This window comes from Egretta garzetta, unplaced genomic scaffold, assembly GCF_000687185.1.
Source record: "Egretta garzetta isolate BGI_Z169 unplaced genomic scaffold, ASM68718v1 scaffold684, whole genome shotgun sequence".
NCBI lineage: Eukaryota > Metazoa > Chordata > Aves > Pelecaniformes > Ardeidae > Egretta > Egretta garzetta.
This window is the reverse complement of record NW_009259420.1, coordinates 536,247-551,942: the sequence shown is the minus strand read 5'-3', so window position 1 is coordinate 551,942 and position 15,696 is coordinate 536,247. Positions and strand designations below refer to the sequence as shown.

At 47.8% G+C, this 15,696-nt stretch overlaps 1 protein-coding gene across 1 annotated transcript in view; it reads left to right on the top strand.

The window, feature by feature from the left end:
- The window catches only part of SMOX (spermine oxidase), a 51,613-nt gene extending 36,562 nt beyond the window's left edge, over positions 1–15,051 (top strand). The window contains exons 4-7 of the mRNA XM_009636894.2: positions 2,065–2,238; positions 4,777–5,476; positions 12,558–12,718; positions 14,637–15,051. Of these exons, the coding sequence (XP_009635189.1) occupies positions 2,065–2,238; positions 4,777–5,476; positions 12,558–12,718; positions 14,637–14,774 (1,173 nt within the window). The 3' untranslated portion in view covers positions 14,775–15,051. The remainder of the gene's footprint in view (positions 1–2,064; positions 2,239–4,776; positions 5,477–12,557; positions 12,719–14,636) is intronic.
- Positions 15,052–15,696: the final 645 nt, after the last annotated feature.

Below are 15,696 nucleotides of genomic sequence, written 5' to 3'. Positions count from 1 at the left end.
CTATGCAGCTTGTACTTGCTAGAAGTGGTTTGGGCCTCAGAAATCAGTGGACCTGAGAACCATGGGGTGTTGAAACTGCCAAAGAGCTTTTGGCGTTGGGGAACAAAGAGGATGATACTTCTTTTCCTTTGCTGGAAGCCTTCGTTTCACATAGGGCATTGGCCTCCACATTTCTTGTCTGGAAATGTCCTTGGAAAGACTGTCCCAGTCAGCGTTTGCAGTTCTCTTCTGTATTCAGCAGTTCCACTTACTTTTCTTGTGATTACTTCTCTGCTTTTGTAGTTTATTTCCCCCCCCTTTTTTCTTCTCTCATTTTTTATTTCAGTTTCCTCCTCATCCCTTACTAGTCCTTGCCTACTCTTCTTCCTCCCTTCACTCACAGCCCTGCTCTCTCTTAGTCCTACCACTGCCATACATTTTCCATCACTACCTCCCCTTTCTCATCATCCCTCTATTTTGCCTCCTTAAATTCACTGTATTCTTAAGACCCAAAAGAAGATCAAGCTTCTGGGGAGCATCAAGGTGCGAAGAAAGTAAACCATGGTGAATTAGCCGTATCAGTAGAGAATGAGGAGCTGTAGGAGCCTTTGAAGCAGAGGCTGCCATGGTTCTGCCATCTTCCTACCAGGCCGTTTACTTTTGAGTTGAACTCCTCACTATATCTGAATAACCTGTCTCCAAAAAAGGATGACAAGTTGTCATCAAACCATCTTTGACAGGAAACACTCACCAAGCAGGGATCTTGCCTCTCTACTTGTAAGCATACTGTGTACCTCTGTGGCATGATATAAATGAGGAGGTGACTCAATCTGGACAAACAAGTCATTAATGGGTTGAGTTGCACTTCTGGGAGGCATCTTTTAAAAGCGTTCCTGTGTTAAAAGATTCCTGGGAGGTTTTCCATGGAAGTGAGGGGCCGTGATTCAACTGCAGGCTCTTCTGGCAATCTTAGAGACAGAAGTACTGACCATGCCAGCCAGCCACAAGCAGATGGCCAAGGTGGATGGTTGTTTTCTTCGTTTTAAGTAGCTTGTACAGTGGAAAACTGGGGTTAATAAAAATGTCAGATCTTCTTCAAAACCCAACAATTTGTTAGAAGGGGATTTTTCTTGCGGCCCTGCTCAGACTGGTTCCTGGTGGGGGGCTACTAGGGATGTCATTGTTTTCCATGGATCTTGTCTTGTGCTCAGTGAGTAAAATGTGTGTGCATACAAAATTCCTTTTAAGCCTGTGTTGGTTGCTTCCTGTTTTTCAGGGGACAACGGAAAACTAAATATGAAATGAATCCCTCCACCCTGGTGAATTCCTGGGCGTTACAGCTAAATAATTAGAATAACGGAGAGGGTGGAAGGGCTGGTTCCAGGTTAGAGCAGCCAAAGATCTGAGCCCTGCAACCTGAGAAAGGTTTTAGATACAGAGGCTGCACCTGAGACACCGAGGTGGGAGAAGAGCTGGTGCTTTTGTCAGATGTGAGGAAGCACGTGGGTCCTGCTGCTTGAGTTTGCTCCCAGTAGTCTTTGGATGGAGACTGGAGCTTAGTCGGGCTGTGACACTGCTCGGCAGAGCCAGGAATTACACAGAGCAAACCTAAGCCTGCTCTGGAGCGGTGCTCTGCAGCCTGTGCTTGCCTGGCTTACAGATCCAGCTGCAGTATCGAAACAGGCGGTTGAACAAGAGGCTTTAGCTACTGAAAAAAGCAGGACTGCCTCAGTTGGTCTTCTGCAAGTGACAGAACGGACATGCTGAAATTGAAAAATAACTCGAATTGTAAGTTAATAGTAACTTAATGACTTAATAGTAACTAGACTGTTGCAGGTGAGTAAGGTTGGTTATCTTTGCCTGGAGGGAAGTGTTGCTTCCTGCCTTCTAACCAGCGTAGCTGTGGGTGCAACCTGACATGGTGTTGGAGCAGAGTGGACGATAAACTGCCAAAGCTGATCTCTCAAGTTGGCAAGACAAGGTGATCTGAATGTTCTGGTTTTGGATAGGTGAGAAAGCATCCTGCTTGGGGCTTGGATTCTGCTGTGAATCACGTTGTCTGTCTGTCTGTCCTGTCTCTCGCAGGTCTATAACCTGACTCAGGAGTTCTTCCAACGAGGTAAACCAGTCAATGCTGAGAGCCAGAATAGTGTGGGCGTCTTTACACGGGACGTAGTGCGCAAACGTGTCAAGGCCGATCCGGATGACACAGAGGCCGTCAAGAGGCTGAAACTAGCCATGATCCAGCAGTACCTTAAGGTGTGTGTGCACGTCCTTGGTTTTTTTGTTTTAACTAAGAGCAGACAAATCTTGAACCGCAGAGACCTGGCTAAGCCTTGCCCATCACTGGGGAATTGCTTTCTCTTGCAGCTGGGGCAGTTTGCGTTCATATTTGACAACTTTTCCTCGTGAGGCATATCTGAAGACAGTGGGCTGCAAGAAATAATGACTGTACGCTTTTTTTCTTATCTTAAACTTCCAGCTTTCTAATCAGAAGGGGGTTTCCTAGGCCCTGTTAACTTTTCTGGTGTGATTGAACATTTTCTTACCACCTGAAGCTACTCTATTGTCAGCTTGTGCCTTATACCTCGGACCCCACCTGAGTGTCTTTTACCCCCTTCTGCCTCTGTCCATCTCTCAGAGACCAGAAGAAATGTAACTTTGATACTAGTAATTTGCTGAAGAAATCCCTGGAAAGCATTTTGAAGGTAAAGCAATAAAATCAAAGGTAGATTGTATAAACCCCGGTCCTAATCATCTTTCCTCACGGCTTCCCTAGTTCTTTTTATCTCCTTGATGCCTCGGCCTAAATGCGATCTCTGTGGGATAAGGACTTAACGCTGCATCAAGCACTCACATCAAGTAAAGCGTAACAGTCATTTCTATTTCAATTATAATGACTTAAAGGCTTATGAAATGAGGCAAGGGAGGCAAGCAGCACTCTGTGGTGTGGGTAAGTATATGGTATTCACTATTTACAGGTGGAAAACTGAAACAAAGAGAAATAAACACCTAAAAAGTCTCACAGGAGATCTGTGGTAAAGCTGAGATTTGAACCCAGGCATCCTGAGTGCTGTTCTTATATCCCACTGTCCTAACCCAAAAGGTTGTATCACAGAGCCTCTCCACAGCTGCCACATAAAGACTAGTTAGCTATTGTATTATCCACGTAACATCACCCGTGCAGACCATGTTAGACATTTGATACAGCTCTGGTTTCCCTGGTGGTTACTTCTGTGGTTGCTACAGGTTGCCACAGCCAGAGACTTTTCTGCAAGTCTTGCAAATCCCTTCTCATGTGTAAATACCTGAGAACAATAAAGCTGCTGATACTTAAGACTATCAGATCAGAGTGGTTGCTGAGAGAGTGGGGATTAACTGCTGTCTCAGGCAAAGTATAGTCTTGGTAATTGCCTGTTTTTCTCCCTGGCATTTTTCCTTCATGGTTGAAAGAATCAAATAGCCATCACTGCTAGTTATCTTCATAATGTGGACTGTCCTGTTGGAGCATCCAGGCGGGCTGGGCGGCCTGTTGCGTGACCCAGGGTGCAGGGTCTGTGCCGTGGGCCAGCAGAACTGGCCCTGGGTGGGTGTTGGAGAGTGCTTGCTCAGCCGTCAGATAGGGCAGAACCTCAGCAGACTCAGAGGATAGGTCTTCTTCAAGACCTAGCTGCTAGCCACCTGGCCCAGCAGTTGTGCCTGCTGTCTTCACTGGAGTCACTGGGCAGTGACCAGGAAAGGGCAACCACCGGTTTGCCAAGGCACAGGAGCAGCCTGTGAACTACTTAGTACAGCTTTGACTTGCTTGCCTGACATGACAGCACAGAGATTCCTGCCCAGCACCAGGATGCTCCACAGGGAGAGGGTCTGGGCTTGCCAGGCTTCTAAACATGGTCATGAAAGTGTGGAAAGGCCTGGAAAATTGGTCAAAGGGTGAGGCATGGAGTTGTAATGTTCCCTTTGCCTAAAATGCTTAAAGAATTATGGTGTGCAAATCATTGTGACTCCAGTGATTTGAAGATTTTAAGATAGCTGTGTCCCATGCATCAGTGTTATCATTAGAAACTTATCACAAGACAGGCCAAACATCCTGCCTTTGTTCCAGGGATTGTTGGAAGCTACAGCTAGGCCTAATACTCCTGCAAACATTAACCAACAGGTCCCGAATCTAAAGCTTTGATAATCACATCAAGTGAATCAAACGCAAGTGTCTCACATCTTGGCATTTCCCTTTTCTGTCTCCTTCAGTTCCTTCTGTGTTGGGTCCGCGCACCTCCAGCAGATTGTTAGCTTGCTGATTGCTGACTGTGTGACAGCATGTTGAAAGCTGCAGACAGCAGAAATAGCTGCCAAAAGTTTTCCGTGGCTCCTCACGGGAACATTTATTAACATTGGAAGGAGCATCTGATTAACATAGCTCCAGCTTCTGTGGTAGGAGCACCAAGCAGCCAGTGAAGTGGGTTTTAAATGATAGACAACAGTCAGAACTGTAACCCAGGATCATGCAGAAGCAAAGACATCATCTCTGAACTCTGGCTGATGCAACCGTGGCCAATGCAACCAAAGCTGATGCAGCTTGTTACCATGACAAAATGGTTTCTCTGGTTGGGAGGCAGGCTAAGGATTGATTTTGTCCAATCCTATGGCAAATCACTCCTTCACTAGCAAAAATAATGTGGTTTAGGAGCGGGATTCAGGACTCTCAGCTTGTGCAGCTCCTCTGTGCCCTTGCAATGTTGTGCTGTGGCAAAATGAGTTGCTCTGTGGCAATGTTGCTTTTGTGTTGCTTTTCCTTAGGTAGAGAGTTGCGAGAGCAGCTCCCACAGCATGGATGAAGTCTCGCTCAGTGAATTTGGGGAATGGACCGAAATCCCTGGGGCTCATCACATCATTCCTTGCGGTTTCATTAAAATCGTGGAGATTTTGGCCCGCTCCATTCCTGAGTCTGTCATTCAGCTCCACAAGCCAGTCAAGTGCATCCACTGGAACCAGTCGGTCAGCAAGGAGATTGAGAGGGTGGCTGACCACAACAGTGACCTCCCTGAGGAGGACAAGGGCTCCGATGTCTTCGTAGAGTGCGAGGACTGCGAGTTCATCCCAGCTGACCATGTCATTGTGACGGTGTCCCTGGGAGTTTTGAAGAAACGCCATGAGACCCTGTTTCATCCCCGTTTGCCCGAGGAGAAGGTGATGGCCATTGAGAAACTAGGAATCAATACGACCGACAAGATTTTCCTGGAGTTCGAAGAACCTTTCTGGAGCTCTGAATGCAACAGCATCCAATTTGTCTGGGAAGACGAGGCAGAGAGCGAGAGCTTGACTTACCCTGAGGAGCTGTGGTACAAGAAGATCTGCAGCTTCGACGTACTCTACCCACCAGAGAGGTACGGCCATGTCCTGAGTGGCTGGATCTGTGGAGAAGAGGCTTTGATTATGGAGAAGTGCGATGACGAAACTGTGGCAGAAACCTGCACCGAAATGCTACGTAAATTTACAGGTCAGCCATGCTCTGGTTCTTTTGGTGAGCGGAGAAGAGAGGGAGAGTGGGGCTGGGGTGTTGAATAACCGCTAGGAAGGAAATGCGCTAAAGTAATTTTTAGTTCTTTGGCATTTTATGTCCCTTTGAATGGGCTGTGTGTGGGCTTCCAGCATACCTCCTGCTTGGGTGTGCCTGAAAGCTATTTATACAGAGGGGCTGATAACCAGCTCAGGAAGTGGTGGGTAGAAGTGCTTGAGGATTCCACATCCTCTGCTTTATTTAATCACAAATAACTCTTTGGCAGCTGGAACTGTCAGGCTCGGGGTTCCTGAGGACTGATCTCAGCTGTGGAAAGCAGCATAGCTCTTTTAGAGCTAGTGGAGTTGAACCTGTTTAGACCCGCTGGGATGTGTTGGCTGAATCACATCCCTGACTTCCATTCAACGTGACTCTATGTGGCAATCTCATGGGCCTAGATTTCCAAGTGTCCATTGATGTTGAGAGGTTCCATTTCTGGATGGTTCACTTAAATCTCCCCGGATTTCACAGGTTTCACCTGTACTGAGCACACATCACATTAAAGGCAGCCAGTTGGAGCAAGACAGATCTTAAGTGTATTATGCTGAGAAAATCCAAGATGAAATCACTAGAAGTGGTAATATTTGAACAAGCTGGACCTTAGTTTGTCTGCAGTCACTCCTCTAGAGCTTGCACACTTTGCCAAGGAAAGGGCTTTTTGTGTCTATGGAGTTCTTTGAGATCCTCTGATGGGAGACACTGTTAAGTTCAAGCGTAAGGCAGTAACACTGCAAGAAATAGTGGTTGACTTACTGACAGTCTTGAAATAAGGATTTTGGATTTATACCTAATTATAAGCAATTATAAGGGTGCTCTCATCCAAGATTAGATGTATTCTATGCTGTTCTAGAGTTGGGTCCCATGACTAAGCTATTCATATCTGCCTGCTAGCTTGTGTTAGCCAAATCTCAACACCCAGTGGGTTTCCAGCCTTACCTCTTGTCCGTGCGCCTCCAATTAACTGAAGAAATTTGCCTTCACAAGTGTAGCTTTCCCCTGTGCTTACAGACCATTTGCTACCGACAACGCAGAGTTCTAGAGAAAGGGTCCTGGAGGCTGAGGACGACCTGCATAGCCGGCTCCTGCGGGGAAGTAGGATGAATCAGTGGATTCTGGATGCCGGGCAGCTTCTGCCTCCTGAGCTGTTTGTGTTCGGTGGTGTTGGGTATCCCTACGTTGTGTTGCAATGTCAGTACATCCACGCTGCCTTTCCTCCTGACCTCAGCAGGCAGGCATAGCAGGAGGCTCTCCTCTTTAAGGCCAAGTTATTCCGGTGCTGACGTCTCCCAGAGAGTATAAACAACCTTGTTTCAGATCTCCTTTTTTTTTCCTAAACCACTTCAATTCGTCATGGTTTTTCGGGTCTTTCTGGGAGCATACCCTCCCTCTCCCCTCCTGGGCTCCTTCACTGTTGTTACTGTCTGCATGTGTCAGATGTTCCTCTCTTCCTCCCAGGATAGGAATGTGTCGGATGTTCCTCTCTTCCTCCCAGGATGGGAATGTATCGGCCCCGGCTCATCGCTGTGTGCTGCAGTTGCTGTCCTAGTTGATGCTGCACCTGGTCCGTGTCCATCAGGCTCTGCAGCAGCGTGAGCTCAGCCTTCTGCTAATCCTGGGTTATCTAACCCTGGAGAATTTCAGACTGGATTTACCAGGGCCTTGCCCTGCAATGAACATTTTGTGCATGAGCGGAGAGGTCACCTCTCAGCTGCTCAAAACTGCGAGAAGAAAACCTGTCCTTGGAGTACCCATTACACAACGTGACCCCTTCCACTTCCTGCCCAAAAAAACTTGTTAGTTTGTAAAAAACCTTTTCACAGCTCTTCCAGGATGGCCTTGCTAAGGTAGCTGCGTTTATCCTGTTATCCTTGCTCCTATCCTATCCTTGTTCCCTAGTTGCTTCACAGAAGAAGCACTAGCTCAAGGCTGGTCTGGACCAGGTGCCAGGCAGGCTGAAATAACAGACGTGTGCACAGCTCTCCATGCACCTAGCCTGTTCTTCACTAACCTGTTTCATCAGGAGTGTGAGAGTGGCTTAGACCAGGTAGGAGGTGGTTGGGGGGGTACAAAGCAGCCTTCTGCCTGTGATCTAACTGTAGTCATTTCTGAAAATGACTGGTCTCTGGTCGATTAGCACCACCAAACCCAGCTTTTAAAGTGTTTCCCACCACCCAGCTTCATGTAAGCGAGCTAACTGAGTTGGGAAACTAGCATTCCTAGGATCCAAAGCTCAGTGGAAGGAAAGACTCTTCCATAAGGCAGTTCAGATCTTCCACACCTCACTTGGTGCTCTCTGACATCTTCTGAAGAAGCTTTTCTCTGCTGAGTATAGAGACAGCCTTATATTCAGTACTGAAAGTAGATAGTATGAGCCTTTTAATATTCACTTTGCCTTTTGTAGCTTTCATGTTCTGGGTATAAAATCCCCCATGTTCTTATTTCTTCTTATTCTATTCAAGAATTAATGCGTTAGCCAGGGGGGTTCCCACCTTCAGCTGTGTTTTCCCAGTCCATTGCTCACGGAGGCCTTTGCTTTGGTTTCAGAGGGTGTTAGACCAGTCCTATGTTAAATCCATTCTTTTAGACTCAGTGTTGTTTCGCACTGAGAATTTTTCTCCGAGAGGAGATGATCTGCCTCTGTGACCTTAAATTTCCCATGCCGGTTAGCGTTGCGGATTATCTGGCTTTGCTGTGAAAAGCCCTGAGGATCGTCCTAACCTAAGAACCATTGGCAATTACTGCTTTTCACAACTGGATGGCTGAAAAGCAGCGTCCTCTAAATCTGATTAAATGGGATGCCTTCGAACAATTAGAAGTCTTGCTCTGGCTTCTATGCTGGCTAAGCTCCGAGTGTTAGAAGCCAGAAGGCAGGGATTGCAGGCCCACTCCCTTCTGAAGGACTCACTGGTTTGTCAAGCTGTGGCCAGAGATGCCCTGAGCTGTTCTCCCCAACCTGCAGCTATTTCTCTAGAGGAGAAGGGATCTCTTTTAGGTTCTGCATCGTATGTGGATGCCTGGGATACCCTAATGTCTCTCTGGTGGCTGTAGACACTAATGTGTGGGTAGTACCACAGACCTCTGTTGGCCTTGATGGGATCTTAGATATCCTGCTCTCAGCTAGGCAATTAAATTTGGGTGCCTTAATTTAGGTCTGTGAGTTGATTTTACCATAATCCTGTGTCTCATGATCAGCCCCATAACCAATACATCTGTGTAACCACACCTCCCAGTAGCTGAATAAAGACAGGATTGTTTGAGGCATGTGGAGTTGTCTTCCACAGCTTCAAAAGTGGGATTCTGTGGCGTAAAGATATGTGCCCTCCTATTGTAGTGAAGGGTTAGGTTAAAGGTTGGACTTGGTGATCTTAAAGGTCTTTTCCAACCAAAGTGATTCTATGATTCTATGAAGGCTAAGGTCCTTTTTTAGCCATTTTATCTCTCTTTGAACAGTGGGAACTTAGAAATTTCCACATCTGTATTAATTGTTACTTTTATCTGTAGGCAAAGGCACATGTTTACCCAACTATTTAAAAGCAGATTGAGAAAGTGCAATTAAATATGTTCCTTGAATGAGTGTGGCCCTCCCAGTCTGCGTAGTTTCTTTCTTGCAAACAGCAGTTCGGGATCAGAGCTTGAGTTGTGTGTTCCCGTCTGACCTGCGAGCAAGCTCCTCCTCTCTGTGCTGCAGGAATGAAGGAATCCTGATTTTCCTCTTAGAAACAGCTTCCTCACATTAAAAGGCGCATAAATCATAGAATCACTTTGGTTGGAAAATACCTTTGAGATCATTGAGTCCAACCTTTAACCTAACCCTGCCATCCCACCACTAAACCCTGTCCCCAAGCACCTCATCTATCCTTCTTTTAAATACCTCCAGGGATGGGGACTCGACCACCTCTCTGGGCAGCCCCCCTCAGCCTCCTCTTCTCCAGACTAAATAACCCCAGTTCCCTCAGCCGCTCCTCGTATGACTTGTGTTCCAGACCCCTCACCAGCTTGGTTGCTCTCCTCTGGACATGTTCCAGCAACGCAACATCTTTCTTGTAGTGAGGGGCCCAAAACTGAACACAGGATTCAAGATGTGGCCTCACCAGTGCCGAGTACAGGGGCACGCTCACTTCCCTGCTCCTGCTGGCCACACTATTTCTGATACAGGCCAGGATGCCATTGGCCTTCTTGGCCACCTGGGCACCCTGCTGGCTCATATTCAGCCGGCTGTCAACCAGTACCCCCAGGTCTTTTTCCACCAGGCAGCTTTCCAGCCACTCTTCCCCGAGCCTGTAGCGCTGCATGGGGTTGTTGTGACCAAAGTGCAGGACCCGGCCCTTGGCCTTGTTGAACCTCATACAGTTGGCCTCGGCCCATCGATCCAGCCTGTCCAGGTCTCTCTGCAGAGCCCTCCTCCCCTCAAGCAGATCAACACTGCCACCCAATTTGGTGTCATCTGCAAATTTACTGAGGGCACACTCAGTCCCCTCATCCAGGTCATTGATAAAGATATTAAACAAGACTGGCCCTAGGACTGAGCCCTGGGGGACACCGCTTGTGACCGGCCGCCAACTGGGGCACAGCACTCGCACAGTGGATTGCTCCTGCGGTCTGATGTCTTGAGGAACCCTAAAGGAGCTCACGAAAGCTGCACTGCGCAGCATGGTGCTAGGGAAGGAGCCTGGCGTTGGTTCTGGGAGCTGTACAGCTGCGAGTTAATGGACCCGGGCTCCTTAGCCCTGCTCCGCGCTGGCAGCTGGCTCGGGTGTTTCTGCCGGAGCTCTGCCATCTGCCCGAGGCCCCACGCTTCGTGTTGCTGTGCTGCAGCTTCCCTTGTGATGAAGTTGCTACGTGAAGAATTAATTCCCCGGGAGGAAGGCTGCTGTTTACCTGCTTGTAAACACAGTGCAAGGTCATCCATGGGAAACTCTGGAGGGAGGCAAAGCTGTTGCTTTTACCAGTCTGAATGATTGCTCTATAAAATATTGCTGGCTTTGTACAGTTGCTGATTGGGCTTATGACTCCACAAACCCTTTTGTTCACAAATTTCCGTCTTTTAGCAGATCTGTGGCCTTACCTGCAGGCTGACAAGCCCTCATCTCATTGCTTATGGCACTGTGTGTCCCTAATGTTAATCTTTTTTTTTTATCAACATCTTACTTGTTGACTCCAGTACTGAAAATCTTCTGGGTACCTTGACAGTGGAACATGAGAACATGCACCAGCTATGGAAGAGGCACCACCAACCCACTGCAGAGACTCCTTTTATTTGAAAATACATTGTGCGATTGTTTTTGTGTAACGCGATGTGATGGATGACTGCTCTGGCCCTGTTTGGTGGTGCGTTGTCTAACAGCTTTCATGGTGTGTTCTCCTGGGCTTTCCCACAGCCCTGAAAAATAAAACGTGATAACTTATTTCCTTGATGCCTCTGAGAGCCTCCCTGTAAGATTCTTGGAGGAGCATGTTCTAGAGGCTTTGTTATGCTAAGTTGTTAACTCCTGAAACAACATTCAGTTGTAGGATCTATTTTGTTTGCAGGGTATATTTATTTGCTAGTCTGTGCCACATTTTGATCTGGGGGTTAGTGGCTAGAAAGTGTTGGCAGTGTACTCTGGCAAGCCATCCAGGTGCCTCTGCTGCGTTTCAGACTTGTATTTCATCGTTCTGGTTGACACACGATATTCCCAAAAGCAGTAGCTGAGCCAGGGAAGTAACCTGCTCCTGATTTTAAGGAATTGAAGGCATGACTAAGTAATTTTTTAGTAGAACTAGTCTGTACAGGTGGATGTCTCCCTCTCTAAGCCGTGATGAAGAAAGTGGGGGAATTTGCATCATCTTCATAGCAGGCTAAGCGTGCTGAAGGGTTACAGAGTCAGGGTCCGAAGCAGGCACAGGAACTGTGCAAGATGCAAATGTGTTTCAATTACTCTTGCTTCTTGTGCTGACAAACTCCCAGAGTCCAGTAGCTGAGCCTTGCCTGGATATGTGAGGTTGCCTCAAGGGTGGCCTCAAGGATGTGTCTCAGCTCTTCTGCAGAGAAAATTAATCTTCGCTGCAATTCTCCATGTCCTGTCTCCCCATTCCTCTCCTGCCAAGCCAGATATGATCACAGGACGCCAACAAAATCTTGGTCCGTGACACTGAGGTGGTCTCAAACCAGCCTAGCAAGAGGCTCTCCAAAGCATGACCCTCCCTGTTTCAGTTCTACACGAGGCTCGTGTGGCACCAGCTGGTGGGCTGCCTGGGCCAAGGTCCTGGATGCCATATGCTCCTGTACTCTTTGGGATGGAGACATTGGCTGATGATGGCCCTGTCATGGTGCACTCAAGTGCCCCTCATCTCTAGGTCCTACATCCTCTTAGCGGTGGAAATCCAACAGCAATCTAGAAATCCTACTTTCAGCCTCAAAAGCCTTCTTTCCATGCCATGTGCATCCCACCAAATGGGTCTGTTGGATTTTAGGTTCATTTGGGGGACAACTGGGTGGCAGTTGGAGTGAGTAATACAGGTTTTGAGAACTTTCTGACAGGTTTTCCTATGCCCCCACATAATGAGGATTTGCCTTCTAACATCCTTATCTCTGTTCCTCTTTGGAGGCACGCCTCTCACAAGACTGCCTAAACATCCAATTTAGACTGGGCACCCAATTAAATACCTAAAATTAGGTGAGATCAGTCATATGCTTGATCACCACCAGGCAAATGAGACCAGGAGATGCTCTGTATTTTCAACCAGACTGTCCAGGGTTCCCTGAAGCTCCCCAATCTTTTAGGAACATAAACATTTTCATGATCTTTCCCAAAACAGAAGACTGAAGCTGAGATTAAAAGGGGTGCTATTTCTGTTACATAGATACTTACAACTCAGTAGAAGGAAAGAGTTCTGTTTTAGGGCATCTTTCCTGTAGCCTGCAGGCTCTGCTAGAATATATTTTCAATAAATACGTGCCACTCCACACCTTGCACAGGCATTGTCATGTTTTCTCTCAGGCACCGTCTTAATTTTTTGTCTTCTCCTGCTTTCCACCCAGGGAATCCAAACATTCCGAAACCTCGCCGGATCCTGCGGTCCTCCTGGGGCAGCAATCCCAACTTCCGTGGATCCTACTCTTACACCCAAGTTGGGTCTAGTGGGGCTGACGTAGAGAAACTCGCTAAACCACTGCCTTATGCTGAAAGCTCCAAAACCGCTGTAAGTATGGCCCAAATCGGTTCTGTGGCAAGACTAATGTGATGCTGGGCAGTGGGTTTTCTGGGGGGAGGTTAAAAGGGATGGGTTGGGTCTCCAGTAGTGTGTTTTCCATTTTTTTTATACATACTGCTCTGGAAAAATAACGCATGTAGGATTTTATCTCTAATGTTTGGTATCCTGACATCTCAGGGATTCCCGCATCTCTCTCTGGAATTATCAAGAGCTGGGCCATCTGCGTGGCTTTTGGAATTCTGATCTCTGTGTTTAAAGACCATTAGCCTTATTGGCCAGTTCAAAATTCTCTGGGAAAACACATTATTCTGTTTTAAAGCGTAGTCTGAATATGGAGCATTAAATGCATGACCCCTGATAGGTCTGAATGTGTCAGAGTTGCATGTTAGGAAATCTTTCTGTGTTGGCACTGGAGGGTGAGGGAGGCCCCGTCCTTGGCTGGGGGGCTCATGAATTGGCAGGGGACAATGAGTTTGCTCCTCAGACACTGCCTTTGCTTTCCTAATATCGCATGGCGAACAGGAGCACACAGAGATAGTTACCACAGCTCAGCTGATGAGCAGTAGCATGGTAAGCCCAACTCACCCAGTCATTCAGGGTTATGTGTCCAAATCCAAAGACAATGGCTGAGGAATATGCAGCCTCCAAGCCTCTGCCCAGTCCATTTCCTCCACCCAGAGCCTAATCCCACCGTGGAATTTTGTTCAGCACAGAAGTCTATTAAAAAAGATAGCAGGAGCTTTAGGAATCTTTCTCTGTAGCACCCAGGGAAGAGAGGTACCTGAAATTCCTGCCGCAGAACTGAGTTGGCAGCAATTTTAGCAAGCCCCTAACTATGGATGTGTAAGAGATAAGAGCCTGTGTCTCACCCTGTGGGTCTTGAGACATGATTATTTTTCCTTCTGAAATTGCTGTCCAGGAAAAAAAACCATCCTTGATGCCTAAAAGGCCAAAGTATTATTTAGGGGAGCAAAGGGAGGAGTCAGTAGAGAAGTGAGGTGCTCTGTGAGTCGTGCAGATTTGTTCCAGGTTGTTGGAACTGGTCTCTGGCCCTGTGATGGCGCCTCAGCCCTGCAAACAGCTCCACACAGGCATAGGCATCAGGAGAAGCGTGGCCAGCAGGTCGAGGGAGGGGATTCTGCCCCTCTACTCTGCCCTGGTGAGATCTCCCCTGGAGCCCTGTGTCCAGCTCTGGAGACCTCAGCACAAGGAGGACACGGACCTGTTGGAGCGGGGCCAGAGGAGGGCTACTAAAATGCTCCGAGGGCTGGAGCCCCTCTGCTCTGGGGCCAGGCTGGGAGAGTTGGGGGTGTTCAGCCTGGGGAAGAGGAGGCTGCGGGCAGAGCTGAGTGCGGCCTTTCAGTACCTAAAGGGGGCCCAGAGGAAAGATGGGGAAAATCTTTTTAGTAGGGCCAGCTGTGTCAGGACAAGGGGTAATGGATTTAACCTAAAACAGGGTAGGTTTAGACTGGATCTAAGGAAGAAATTCTTTACAATGAGGCTGGTAAAACACTGGAACAGGTTGGCCAGAGAGGTGGTGGAGGCCCCATCCCTGGGAACATTCCAGGCCAGGTTGGACGGGGCTGTGAGCAACCTGATCTGGTTGGAGATGTCCCTGCTCCCTGCAGGGGGGTTGGACTAGATGACCTCTGGGGGTCCCTTCCAACCCAAAACATTGTATGATTCTGATTCTATAGCAACGAGGACGAGCTCGACATCAGCAGACATGTGCCGTGCCTGTCACCGTGGCGCAGCACACTGGGATTTCGAGACTCAGCAATCTCAAAACCCCTGGTGTCACCTCATGGGGGTGTGGGAGGGCACAGAAGGTTTCGTCTCCTTTTAGCCTCGCGTCCCCTTTCCAGTAAGCGCTGCTGAGCTTTTCTGCTTCTCTTACCCCCTCCAGCCAATGCAGGTGATGTTTTCGGGGGAGGCCACTCACAGGAAATATTATTCCACTACCCACGGTGCTGTGCTTTCTGGGCAGAGAGAGGCCGCTCACCTCATTGAGATGTACCAGGACCTCCTGCAGAGCCGGAGCTGAAAGGCCCCATGTTTGTCAACACCACCAACTCCCAAATCCGTGTACAGGTGTGTGGAGGGGTTCTTTTTTCATTTCAGTTGACAGTAGAACAGCCTTTATCTTTTTCTATTAAAAAAAAAAAAAAAAAAAAAGCCCTAACTGTTTAAAAAGTTAGTCACCAATTGCTTCATTTCCGTGTGCTGTATTGTTAACAGGGAAGGGTGCTCCTTTTGTCTGGTAAACTGTTTCTTTGTCATTTTAATTCTGACTTCACTTTTGGTGCCTATCATTTATTTTTTTTTTTCTTTCTGTATTGTAAGTGCCTTCTATACTAAAATAAATGTTGTAATAAAAAGACTGGCTGCTTTGGTACTTCCTGGACACTTCACTCACTAACTTGCAACTCTTTTATTCAACGTGTCGTGGTTTAACCCGGCTGGCAACTCAGCACCACGCAGCCGCTCGCTCCCTCCCCCCCTCCCTCGGTGGGATGGGGGAGAGCACCCGGCGAAAAATAGGATGGGGGAGAGAATCAGGAAGGAGAAGAAAGGTTAGAGCCATGGGCTGAGATAAAGACAGTTTAATAAGAGAAAATAATAATAATAATAATAATGAGAATGGTAACAGAATATACAGAATATAGAAACGAGTGATGCACAATGCAATTGCTCACCTCCCGCTGACCGATGCCCAGCCCGTCCCGAGCCGCGATCACTCCCCGAGCAGCGAGCAGTCCCCGAGCCGCGAGCAGTCTCCCCGCGACCGACTAACCCCCCCGAGCATGACGTTCTATGGTATGGAATAGCCCTTTGGACAGTTTGGGTTAGCTGTCCTAGCTGTGCTGTACTCCCAGCTCGTTATGCACCTGGCCAAGCAGGAGAAGCTCAAAAAGTCCTTGAGTAGTCTGAGCACTACTTGGCAACAGCTGAAAACATCAGAGTGT